General features: G+C 38.7%; 1 protein-coding gene across 10 annotated transcripts in view; it reads right to left on the minus strand.

The window, feature by feature from the left end:
- The window catches only part of acin1a (apoptotic chromatin condensation inducer 1a), a 27981-nt gene continuing 14767 nt past the window's right edge, over positions 1-13214 (minus strand). For 3 of the 10 annotated variants that reach the window (XM_087241164.1, XM_087241162.1, XM_087241156.1), the window contains 13 exons: positions 12610-12759; positions 12278-12360; positions 6880-6937; positions 5022-5067; positions 4416-4564; positions 4153-4293; positions 3897-4080; positions 3162-3307; positions 2907-3014; positions 2704-2811; positions 2293-2608; positions 1850-1950; positions 1-967 (listed from right to left, as the gene is read on the minus strand). In XM_087241164.1, the coding sequence (XP_087097290.1) occupies positions 659-967; positions 1850-1950; positions 2293-2608; positions 2704-2811; positions 2907-3014; positions 3162-3307; positions 3897-4080; positions 4153-4293; positions 4416-4564; positions 5022-5067; positions 6880-6937; positions 12278-12360; positions 12610-12759 (1899 nt within the window). In that variant the 3' untranslated portion in view covers positions 1-658. Of the gene's footprint in view, positions 968-1849; positions 1951-2292; positions 2609-2703; positions 2812-2906; positions 3015-3161; positions 3308-3896; positions 4081-4152; positions 4294-4415; positions 4565-5021; positions 5068-5860; positions 6530-6879; positions 6941-12277; positions 12361-12609; positions 12760-13214 lie in introns of those variants that run through there. The other 7 variants (XM_087241163.1, XM_087241161.1, XM_087241155.1 and 4 more) reach the window with 5 other exon arrangements.

Raw genomic sequence — 13214 nt, forward strand, 5'->3', positions numbered from 1 at the left:
TTTTCAGTTCTTAGATGTAACCTTTTTATTATTTTTACATTCAGCACTTACAGGAGTAAACAAATTTAAAAAGAAAACAAAATGTCAGCTTTTAGGCTAAAACAATAAAAAATTTAAAACCAAATGTGAAAAGGTTAAATATGCATCCCATTCTCCATGGCAACCTGGTAACCGCTAAGGGGTGATGAAAGGCAGACGACAAGGAACAAAACGAAAAGAGATACAAGGAATGTGAGGGAAACAGAAGAGGAAAACAAAGTAGAAATCAGGACTTTCAGAGCATCCCAAAGGTAGCTTCGCTCCTTCAGATGAGTGTCGACGTGACACAAGAGGAGAAAGAGGATGTTGCCAAACCTGGATGTCATCTTGCAATCCGAGCCACTTATACTGGACGCTCATTAACACTGAGGAAGGGAAATGAATACCAGAAGTCTTAAAGCCAAGTCAAGAAACAACGAGACAAGTCTACATGGAGACACAGCACCACCGTGGTCCCATTGAGAGTGAGTGTGTGTGCACCTGTGTGTCTTTACGCAGAGTGTGTGCACGCACATGTGTGTTTGTATGAAGTCTGAGTTGGTCCTCAGGAGGGTAGGCATAGAGCTGTTACAGCACATACAAGAAAAGGGGATACAAACTGGACAGTTCCAGACGTCCTTTAGCGCCGTCGATCTCTGGGTGGAGGGTCACTGCGGCTCCGTGACCTTCTGCTGCCGCTCGCACTGTTTACCCCAGGCCTACGGTATCCCTCTTTCCGCTTGTCCCCCTCGCGCTCTCTTTCTCGACCCCTGTCTCGCTCTCGTTCTCTGTCTCGGCCTCTCTCACCTTCTCCTCCAGCAGTTCCGCTGGGTTTCATCCTCTCCCGCCGTTCCTCCTCACGTTTCTTACCCTCCTCCTCTTCCATCTCCTTTATCCTCTTCTCTCGTTCTCTCATGCGCTCTGCACGAGCCGCTGCCCTCTGTGCTGCCTGCAATGCAAAGTGTGATAGGAGATTAATATTTTATTCAGCAAACAAAAGGCTCAATCCCAATTCTACCCCTTACCCCTCATTTTGCGCATTCATGCGAAGGGGTAGGGGTGTCCCAATTCTCTTTAGCTTGAAGGCGTTGGGCTAATGGGAAACACTAGATAGCTCTTGAAATTGAGATTTTTCAAGACCACACTTGAAACCAAGGGGTATGAAAATTAAAACAGCAGCATGGCTGCACTAGTATTTTTTGTCACTATAATGCATTTTTTATAAAAAAACAAGCACATTTTAATACATTCATAACCACGTTCATGTTTTTATCATGCTCATTTAAAAAAACAAAAACAAATTAAAAATAAAACCCGCTAAATTTCGCTATCTATAATCCACAATAATAACTCATGTATAGCAGTCCCACAACATACTTTCACTTCATGACACTTAAATCCTGTCAGAATAGTCCGGTAGCTGATAAAAAATTGTTTACAAAGTCTGCTGTAATGTTTGCTGTTTTTGTGCATTTACATAGATTAATATGGCCACGGTGTAAATACAGTACAGTTACGAGTTATTGCTGATTTATATTGTTCAGATAACAGGATATCGTTGCTTTCAGTGAGTACCTGAAGATAAATAACAAAATATAACAATTTCAATAACTTCAGCAGTTGCGATCGTCGATGTCATATGATGCAAGAGATTAGGATGATATAAGATGCCATGTGCAGGTGTTGTAGTGCGGTCCCATTTCTTAGGAGTAAATTTTGAAGCCTGTGTTCACACTGTGCTTCAAGGGCCAAGGGGAAAGGGGAATGGGTAGGGATACAAAAATAGAATTGGGATTGGGCCTAAATAACTAAAATGTCCAAAGAACTGTACCTGCTCCTCAGTGAGGGGGAGCCAGTATATACACGGAGCAGCTTTGGTTTTACGGAAGAGGTCATCCAGAAGTTTAGCAGGTGGCTCCTCGGGCCCTTTTTCTAAAAAGGAAGAGGAAGTTAATAAAATTTAATTTTAAAAATAAAATGCTTTTGTGTTTACATCACTTTGTGTTTACGACAGCACTGGAAAAATAAAAGTAAAAACACAAAATACACACGTCATGTTTTTTCAATGCAAAAATATACAAAACTATCATAATATTCCAACAGACATTTAATTAATACAGCAATTATATAAAATAATTGCATTAAGAACAAACTTACAAATACATGACCAAAACAAAGCCATGTATAGCAATACAATAAAAAACTACAATAATCCCAAAAACAACATTACTCCAATGCACAAAAGTAGTCCATGTACATTAAAATTTTCCTTACCCTTTTTATCAGCTTTCCTCTCTTTGCTCTTCCCCCTTTCTTTACGCCGCCTTTCACGGTCTCGTGAGCGTGATCTTCTGGCTCCAGGTTCCCGGTCCTCTCCAGGTTTGCTGAAGTCTCTGACCTTATCTCTGTCCCACTCTCTTTCTGCACGTGCTCTCTCTCGCCTTTCCATTTCCCGTTCACGTTCTGCCCACTGGTCACGCTCTGGCAGGAGCGGCACTGGCATAGGACGGCCAGGCCCAGCAGCTGCAGCCCCACGGGCATCCTCTGGTGGCTTTTCTCCTGCTGGACCCAAACCCCTGTGGAAGTCCAACTAATGGGATGACGCAGAATTAGTTTCCAAAGGAATAAAAAGACTGTGGAAAAGATTTAAACCTAATATCCTATACCATCAAACGAAATGCTTACCTCATCTTGCGTACAGAAGTCAACACTGAGGAATTTAGGGTTACTCTGGGGCCATTTTACACCATGCAGTGCTGTACGCGTGGCCATAGCCTCTTCTGCACTAGAGTACTAAAGAAAAGCAAAGACAGTGAGTGGGTGAGCAACAATAAATGTATTTAAAAATCTGAATAAAAGATACTTGGAAATGCAGGGAAGAAGCTTACTGTGACATAACAGTGAGATTTAATCTTGTCAATCCAGAAACTTTCCTCCACTACAGTTCCTGTGCGGTTCAACAGCTCCTTTAACTGACCCAGGGTGAATGGCCTCACCTTAGAAACATCACAAATCAAGTCTGAGATCAACCATCCCAAGAGAATAAATCATTTTAAGACTGCAAATGGATTGTCTTTATAAGCGCAGCTGAAATGTCTATGCAATTAGCATATCTGAAACATTGTGTGTGAGTGTATATATACCAGGTTGCAGACATGGACGATATTAGACAGCTTGCCACGAGGAGGAGAGGGCTGTTTGGCTGTGCGGACAGGATCATCAATCGTGATGCTCACACCTGACTTCTGCTGGCTAATGGAACGGCGAATACGAGTGTCACTGGGAGAGACTGAGAATAAGAAGCAAAAAAAGGAGAAAATGGCTGAGAAATGATTCATAATAACAACATACTCTGCTATAAGTGAAAGAATACCCTCTCTAGTTTTGATTGCATGTTTTGTGACTACGTGTTTGTCTCTTTTTTGTTTTCTTCTATATTGTCTTTTGTATGCCTACAGTACGAGCCAATGTTTGTTCTTGTTCTGTGTGTGTATATATAAAGAACATAAAATAAAAAAAAAGAAAAAAAAAAAAAGAAAGTGGATCAAGAACCATTAGATCAGGGGTGGGCAAACTCGGTCCTGGAGGGCCGGTGTCCTGCACAGTTTAGCTCAAACTCTAATCAAACACACCTGTTTATAGATTTCTAGTGATCTTGAGGACACTGATTACCATGTTCAGGTATGTTTGATTAGTGTTGGAGCTAAACTGTGCAGGACACCCGGCCTCCAGGACCAAGTTTGCCCACCCCTGCATTAGATCCTAAGGATTCTACTACCTAAACTTAAACAGATTCTTCCATCCAAAACTTACATAAAATCCACACTAGTGCGCTGAGGGGGAAAAAAAAACATGAATTGTTATTCAGTAATTCTCACCTGTCTTCATATCAACATCTCGCCCAGGGGAAGATGGCTCTGTCTCCATGGAAACCTGAAGTGAGCCTTCAGTTTTTTCCTCCGGGCTAATTCGGTCTCGCTCTTCAGTTGTTTCTTCCTCATCCTCATGATCACTTCTTTTGGATTCTTTCTGTCCATTTTCTTGAGTTTCTGAGGGTACAATCTGTTTTACAAGAAACATCAGTTAATTACCATTACTACAACACAAGCTTATGCTTACAGGAATAACACGCACCTGTGTTACAGTTCGCCTGATTTTCAGGTCATGGTCACTTCTTTCTCCACCTTCCTCTTCCCCAGAAAGATGCATCTCCTCTGGATGCAGGTCTAAAATTGCCTCCTGGCCCACGCTAGGCTTGATGTCTGGTATTAAAGACTGTAAAGAGTGAAGAATATATTATGGTACTCTTCGTTAAATGAAAGATCCAGGAACAGACCTTTTGGAAGGGAATTTTTTTTTCCATCCTAAAACTCATTTTTATTTCATATTTCTCTGACCTTCAAAGAGTCTGTGGTGATGCTGATGGAGGGTTTCTTGGCAGTGACAGCTGTACTGGAGCCCCATCTCCTCTTCCTGCCAGCACCAGCACTGCTTGCGGTCTCTGCTTCCCCCTCTGAACTCCCCACCCCAGGAGACGCTTTGCTGCCTAAGGAAAGACAGCATAAGGCCGTCATTATCACCACTGATTTTAAAGTATCTTCAGCTTTTTAGATTTCACACTTTCTGTTGTGTTCTAAAATAATTATTATGTAATAAAATCATTGCCATCCAAGAGATTCAGGTCTATAAGCCGTTTTTCTTGGATAGAAATTAATACTCAGCATTAACACATCAGAAGCAACATCATGTAAAAGATTTCAGTTTCAAAAGCACTTCACATTAACTTACTGAACGTCTTGAAAAGGTTCGAACTTCTAAAAACAGTTTGAAAAGCAAGTCACAAAACTATTTTATTTTTGGAAACATTCCTAAAAAATATTACTACTATGACACTGAGCATATAAATGCCTTGGTGAGCATTACATCTCATAGTGACATGCACATTTTTAAATAGTAGTTTCCCTGCAAATTAAGCAGTTAAGAAAAAGCATGGAGTTACTCACTGCTAATGGAAATCCTTCTGGCTGAGAAGGTCTTTGCCATGGTGCTCTGAAAGAGAAAAAACATACCCAAACCAGGAAAAAAAAAAGGTGAGATAGAATATATGGAGTGAGAAAAAAGGGAAATTGTGTTCATGTACGAGGAAGATAAGACTGAACAACAGGGACGTGAGCCATCAACATGAAACTGGGTAGAGATCTATTTCAGGAAAGACCACCTCTTCAGTCAGATACACACTGTGCATGTACATCATGCGGACAGAATTTTAAAAGTCCTATTTCTGCTATGAAGATGTGGTCTTGTCCTCTCCTACACAAAAAAATTTTTTTAAAGGCCGCGCTGCAGTTATTTATCGCAATCAGCAGCCCCCTGGGGACTCAAATACTCTTTTAGTTACTTTAATGGATTTTAAAAAATAAACAGTTTCATGCTAGCCTAGCATTGGCCTTCTAAACATGTATACATATATTTGTCTAATTTTTTTTTCTGTAGTCAATAGCTCCACATATTTGCAAATTTTAGGCAAAACATTTGAAGTAGAAAATGGAGAATGACTACTTAATTTCCCGGTACCATTGACACATGTTCTTCACTGGGTTGGGAATGGCCCAATCGCACGTCTGCATGTACTGTATCTAGGCAACAACAGTCCAATGAAAAGAAGGCTGGAAGTTTGAGATCTGAGAGCAGCAGGCTGGCAGAAGAGCTCTTATGTGGAACAATGTGGGTGCTCTGAGTGTCTTTTTTTTTAAGTCCATCGTATTGGCATGAAACCGTTACGTGGGATGAGTCTTTTAAAAGCACTGGTGAGAAATTGTTCAGAAGACCGAGTCTGAGTCACTTCACAATCACATCCGGTTTATTTGTGAGGTTATCCAAGATTTAAGGGGTACCGCAATTGGCTCCTGGCTGTTCAGGATGAATGAAGCCGTTTCAATCAAGCAGCCACAAAACAAAGTCCAGTTTTTGAACTAAGAGTTATGTTTGATTGGGTAAGTCCACAAAAACGAGAGAGCTGTAAAATCCAGCACATCCAGCTGTCATAAGAGTCCAAATTCCCTTGGCAAATAAGGCGCATCTTTCTTTTTCCTTCACAAGACAGTGACAAACTAGTCCCATTATGTAATCGAAAAAACAGCACAATCACCGGAGAACCATTTTCACCAAAACAGTCCAGAAACATGACTAGAAGTAGTCCGTTTATCTGCTTATGTATCTTATTTCCAATCTTGCTGCCACCGTGAGCCAAATTGAGAAAGGCTCGTGAGACACCCGGCGATACGTCACACCCACATCACTCAGCCTTTCATTATCAGTCCAATCAACTGGCTCTCCCAGCCAATGCCACTTTGGAAATGTGGCCATTGTTGCCTGATGTGTTGCACTGTAGAGCAGACTCAAGGGCCTGTCAGGTAAAGCCATGGCGCTTGCAGACAGTTGAACAGGAGATGTAGTAGAAGTAGTAGCTGTATGCTGGTACCAATAAGGGCAATGGAAGAGGCATGAGCACCTTTACAACAAAGCAATCAAGGGGGTTTTAAACATCAGCCAAAGTGAGAGAGAGAGAGGCCCCTGCTGCTTCTGTCTAGGACAGCTTCAGCAAAGGTTCACACAACATCATCTGTGTCCACAAAAAGAGGGCAAATAACATTAAGCTGCTAAATTAGCTTCTGATTTAAATTACAATTAAATTACAATTGAACATGATTGATAATGGCAGCAAGTGCCTGTGATAATATATTTAAAAAAAAACAACAACAACAGGGAAGGCCCTTTATTAAATGTTGTTTGCCTCTTTACATGGGGGATATCTGGCTAATGATAGAGTTGGCTGAGGCCAGCACTCCTCTGTGCTCTTACCTCCTCGCCACTTTCTGAAACCTTCTCAGGCTCTGACATGACAGCCTCCTTCACCTCACTTCTGAAAAAGACAGGAACAAAAAGCACAGAAGGGGGAGGGAAAGTATGTAAAGAATTAGTCTTGAATAGTTACAGCCACCGTACAATTATGTTTGAATTTTAAAGAGATTTAAAAAAAATTAAGACTCTTTCACCATTCATTGCAAGAAAAAATGAATGAAGACTGAGATTAATTACTGTTTTTGCATGTCCTACTGTAAAAGTATAAACTTAAAATAAAGAAAAAAGACAGGAAACACAATTCATCGATACATTACCTAAATGTGAATGACCAAGGCGAACACAATGAGTTGTATTAGAAGGAATTTAAAAGAAAAGTTTGAAAAATATTTAATAAAAATAATGTAATTAATAATAAAATGAAAAATAATAATAAAATTAAAAAGAAATAAAAAAATAATAAACTAGCAACCAATTTGTCACTTTTTATACTTAGGTTTACCTAGAATATGAAAATACTTAGTTTTATGTTAGCTTCTGATCACACTGCACAACAGTAATGCTTGAGTTTTTCTGATTAATACATTACCTGTTTTGTTTGACTTGTAAAAGTCTTGTTTTCAAAACTCAATTTTAATATGATCATTCTGTATTTCAAACACATTCATTTCGATTGCAGTATGTGTATATAGTTATACTAAAAACCAAAGCAAAAAAATTATTTGTTGAAGGGTAATTTTAGACCCGCAGAAACCCTGTTAATATTCTGATAAACATGCCATTTTGAATAAAGTTGTATTTCAGGTTGAAAAAACGAGTTAATAAACAACTAAATTTTTATTTGTGCACTTTCCAATTAAATTACTCCTTTAAATGATTAAAGATAGATCTACTTAATCTAATAGACGAGGGAAACTAAACATTATTCATAACAACAAGCAGCAAATTTCAAAACACAAATCATAACAGAGTTAATAAATCACCTTTACAGACACCCGCACTAATTACAAACCTGCTTTTACAAGACACAACAGCTCCAGAAAAATACTAATTCTGTGTTATATCTATAACCTTGCAAATGAAGTTTCTCATTGACCTCCAAATTAAAGCTCCAGGCTACATGTCGACTAAACGCAGAGCTCATCCCGCAGAGTGGAGTGAAGCGCGTGGCGAAGATCAAACGTTTCACTTTTTCATTCCTTCAAAGATCGTTCAAACGACAGACAAAACTAGCGAAAGCACGAGTCGATCCAATTAAAGTGTGTCCCGATAGTAACACAGCACTAGCACATAAAGAGAGAGAAAACGCTCCGCCGCATTGTGGGATGCGAGTGCACGAGCATCATCTGCTTTTCCTCCCCGTCGAGCAGCACAGCGAGATCGCAGTCCTGCCAGTGCCTCCCTAATTACTACAAACGGACAGGACTTCGCAAATTCACTGAACAAGGCTCGTCTAAAGCTAACGGGACACCTTGAGCCCAGTGTTATTGGTCAAACACGCAGTACAGCCATGTTTAGATAAGAGAATGGGAGGTGCGCGAGACTCACTGCAGCAGGACCCCATTATCACCGGCTGTGAGGCAGCCGCACTGATTGCCTGTCTGTAATCCACAAATAACTCTCTCTTAAAATGACAAAATCAAACAAGCTACCTAAAGATAACTTAGCTTTACTACAGCACGGATAATGTCTCAAACCCTTGTGTTTTTAAGCTGTGACATATTGTGTCGCTCAGTAAAGTGTTATTCGTTAGATGAAGCACTACATGTATGTCATTACAAGAAACTTAAAAACTAATTTACCCATGTACCGGTTTTCTGTAATTGAACAGATTTGTTGTGACACACGTTAAACTTTGTTAGACAAACTGCTGGTTTTATAAGTATTTGTTTTCTTTTCCCGTAGTTAAAAGACATATTTGAAAAAAACAGTCAACACCAATATGCAAATTAGTTAAAGGGACAGCTCACCCAAAAAAATGAAAATTGCCATCAGACAATGAGCTTTATGCACAGCTAGTGTTTTTCAGCCAATGATAAACCTCTGGTGAAAGCTTAATGTGACTATTTTTAATTTCATAAGGTTGCCTTTACAACATTGCTGTTGTAATGTAATTACAATGCATTAAGTTAAATAGACTTAAGCACTCATTTAGTTGTTCAAGCATAAAACGAGATTTAACAAGACAGTGTAACTGCTAGTGCCACCAGGATCAGCAGGCTAGCCCAAAAATATAATTTCTGTCTTCCTGTAATGACGTATTCGTGGCCTTGAAATCACACATTAGCTGATGCACTTTACTACCGAGAGGATGCGTGTGTGCCCTCCAATAAAGTCTACTTTAGCGAACAGAACCCGCATAGGCTGTGAATAAAAGCTAATAAAGTTGTAAATAACGTTCAGTTTCTTGTAAACTGAACTCAAAGTGATGGCAGCCATAAGAAGAGCACACTCAGCAATGAAAGTTCATCTTTTCATCAAGGACATCATTTAAATGATCAAATCACATTTAAAAAGGTTATGATTACAACAAGCATTTGAAGGTTTGTCTTTCACAGTGAACACAAAGTGCTGTGCACGAGAATAAATGTTTAACAGAGTCAGAATAACTACTGTAGCCTATATAATACAAGAGGGAATCTGATAATGACAAATGTCTGATTTTACCAGCGAAATAAAATGGTCTAATAATGTTGTCAATGACATATGGCAAGCATATGTCTCAAACATAATAATTTAACTTAAGAACTAATAATAGTTGTATTCTGATGTCCTCACTTTAGTGTGAATTAACAACCAGGACATATTTAAAGTCTGTTCAAGTCCACTATTTCAAGCAAGTGTATCTGTCTGCGGACTGCAAGACGGGGGCGTAAGATGAAAGGGTGTAACTTGAAGTTAGAGGCATAACTTGATGTTACAAAGATTGGCAAGATGGTGAAAAAAAAACGTACCAGATAACATTTTCATCAAATCTTTTCATGAGATTTCTACAAATTTATCCACAACCAATTTATTCAATATATTATTATATTCATTCATTTAGTAACTCATGCAACTTCACACGCTGACTTCATCTGTTTTGTCATGACAGGTAGCCTACTCTGTGTCACCGCCTGTAGTTGCAAATAACAGTACAATGGCGAGCATGTCAAGAACGAAAGCCTCCACAACTTGCGCTGTACTTTAATAACTGTGATGGTTGGGTTTAGGTTTAGGGAAGGTGTAGATATTCATAACTGATAGTTGGGTTTAGGTTTAGGGAAGGTGTAGACGTTTATAATTGTGATGGTTGGGTTTAGGGAAGGTGTAGACATTCATAACTGATAGTTGGGTTTAGGGAAGGTGTAGACATTTATAATTGCGATGGTTGGGTTTAGGTTTAGGGAAGGTGTAGACATTCATAACTGATAGTTGGGTTTAGGTTTAGGGAAGGTGTAGACATTCATAACTGATAGTTGGGTTTAGGGAAGCTGTAGACATTTATAATTGCGATGGTTGGGTTTAGGTTTAGGGAAGGTGTAGACATTCATAACTGATAGTTGGGTTTAGGTTTAGGGAAGGTGTAGACATTCATAACTGATAGTTGGGTTTAGGGAAGGTGTAGACATTTATAATTGCGATGGTTGGGTTTAGGTTTAGGGAAGGTGTAGACATTCATAACTGATAGTTGGGTTTAGGGAAGGTGTAGACATTTATAATTGCGATGGTTGGGTTTAGGTTTAGGGAAGGTGTAGACATTCATAACTGATAGTTGGGTTTAGGGAAGGTGTAGATGTTAACTGTGACAGTTGGGTTTAGGGAAGGTGTAGACGTTTATAATTGTGATGGCTGGGTTTAGGTTTAGGGAAGGTGTAGACGTTTATTATTGTGATGTAGACATTTATTATTGTGATGGTTCAGTTTAGGGAAGGTGTAGACATTTATAATTGCGATGGTTGGGTTTAGGTTTAGGGAAGGTGTAGACGTTTATTATTGTGATGGTTGGGTTTAGTTAAGGTGTAGATGTTAATAACTGATTTACAGTGCCATCTTGCCGACAAGTTTCACCTCTAAGGCACCGTCATGTTACGCCTGTCTTGCAGTCGGCAAATAGACACTACTCATTCCAAGTCTATACAAAATGTAGCATTTTAACCCACAGAAGACCTATACAGACTTGGGGGAAAAAAAAAAAAAAAGATAGCCTACTAATATTAACATTTTTTACATCTACAGATTCAGGAGAAAATAGCAATCTTGATTAAGCAAAGAATTGCTAAAAATATCCTAATTTTACCCAGAATCTTGCAGCCCTACTTTACACATTCACATACGTAAACAGATTCTGAACAGAAACTGGCAGTACTTATAGGCACTAAAATAGATGGAGGCCAGGTTGACCTATCGAAGCAATGGACAAAGCGGACCATGCTTTCCATTATAATGTCTATAGGCAGTATGTCAAATGTACAGACACACAAAACAGCAGGAGGGCAGAGGTGCGGCAGTCACTGAATCCAGCATAGGGATTCTCAACTGTCCAATTCATACTGCATTATATTATGTCTGTACTCAGCTTTTGGCTTGTACGGTGACTCTGAACTGTCAAAACGCCTCTCAAAGATATACATTCTGTTATTGCTTTCACTACACTTCTAGCAAGACGTTTAATATGGTGGAAGTGGAAAAGGGTATGCGAGTATGAGTTTCCCCTCACAGTTAACTTTGATATATCTGGAAGGTTTTGTGAATTCAAGACTGTATTAAGAGGCACCTCTTTTGTACATTCCTTTTTTATGTTGCCAAGCCTGTCATGTTAAATGATAACATGAACTGAACAAATCTAGTACAAATATAGTTTCCTCACTGTTAACTCAGAAAGTCTGGAACGATATACATTTTACTTTTATTAAGTTTTTTGTCTTTCAATGCTGTGGTTGTGGTAGGGGAGGGGTAATGTACTGCTTTAAAATTGCAAAGACTCAATAAATAAATATTACAAAAAAACAAAAACAAAAACTCTCAAAGTGCCTTTTCTGGTGTGTAAGGTAGAAGGAAAAAAAGGGTTAGAATTTTTCACGACGGACAGTTACAGAGGCAGTGTGTCAATACGACTGACACAACGTGAGGTCGATTTAATTTTTTACTTGCGAAAATTACCACCAAAATTTTCTAATTCAGTGTGCAATAACCTTAAGTATTCATAAAATTGATGCTGGGTTATTGTATATTGTAGGCATACTTGCTTAATTCTGGAAACACAGTTCTTAAAACTGTAAATCACATGCTTTTAGATTAACTCTCCCCATAATGAGCAAACATCTGTACTTTGATAACTATCCTTATAGCAGCATGTATATTCAACAGCTCATTTCAGGTGCACTTCAAGTATAATCAAAGTAGAATACAGACAGACCTGGTAGTGTCTTTGTTAGTGTCAGCATCTTCCTCAATATCCTCCTTTGTCTCCTTTCCATCCTGTAGGTCAAGACAAGGTTTCTAAAGTGTATAGAAAAGAAAAGACACATTTTAATGAAACTTGAAGATGGCAATATAAGAGAAAGCTTGACACACTTGATGTGGTCAGAGTTTCTGACTTTCTTTTCCTCCAAATGCACTGGTCTGGTTTTCCACTTAATTCCCACCTTAGTCATTTAATTCATGAAAAAAATAAAATAATTCACAACATATTTTAAACTAAAATCCCAGTGTGAATATAATTTTACCAGAAGTTAGCTGCTTACTGACCTTGTTTTGGATGACTTCGTTGTTCACATCTTTCTCCTCTTTCTCTGTAAAGACTCGTTTTTTGCGCTGAGGTGCAGGAGGCTTTTCAGCCACAGTTTGACAAACTTTTTCTGTGGGCTGAGTTGAAGAATCCCTTTTGACCTCTTCAGACTGAGGAAGATAAAATGTAAACATTTATAGATACATTTCTGAGAATCATAAACACATTCACACTATGAATTAAAAGTATGTACCATCATTTTCTACAAGGACACTTTAAAATAGAAACAAAACACATTTTTATTTGTTATATGGTGGAGTAGAGAATGTGTTGGACTTCCACACCGAACACTTGTTTTTAATCTTGGTCTATCCAGCAAACAAATGTATACATTTTTATGGTCATCTCCTCAGTTAAAATGTGGTCGTCTCAAGTATGTACGCCATTTTCACATGAGAAACTCACCTATGACATGCATCAAAAGCCAGACTACTTTTAGCAGCTATGGACATCTTTTTGACATTACATTAATAATTTCTTCTGATTTTATACTCTATGGGGTATATTTTAGCTTCTAGCCTAACTGTATTATCCTGTTAACTTGTTTGGATATTTCCATTTTTTT

The sequence above is a fragment of the Danio rerio genome, chromosome 2 (assembly GCF_052040795.2).
Source record: "Danio rerio strain M-AB ecotype USA chromosome 2, GRCz13ab, whole genome shotgun sequence".
NCBI classification, from domain to species: Eukaryota; Metazoa; Chordata; class Actinopteri; order Cypriniformes; family Danionidae; genus Danio; species Danio rerio.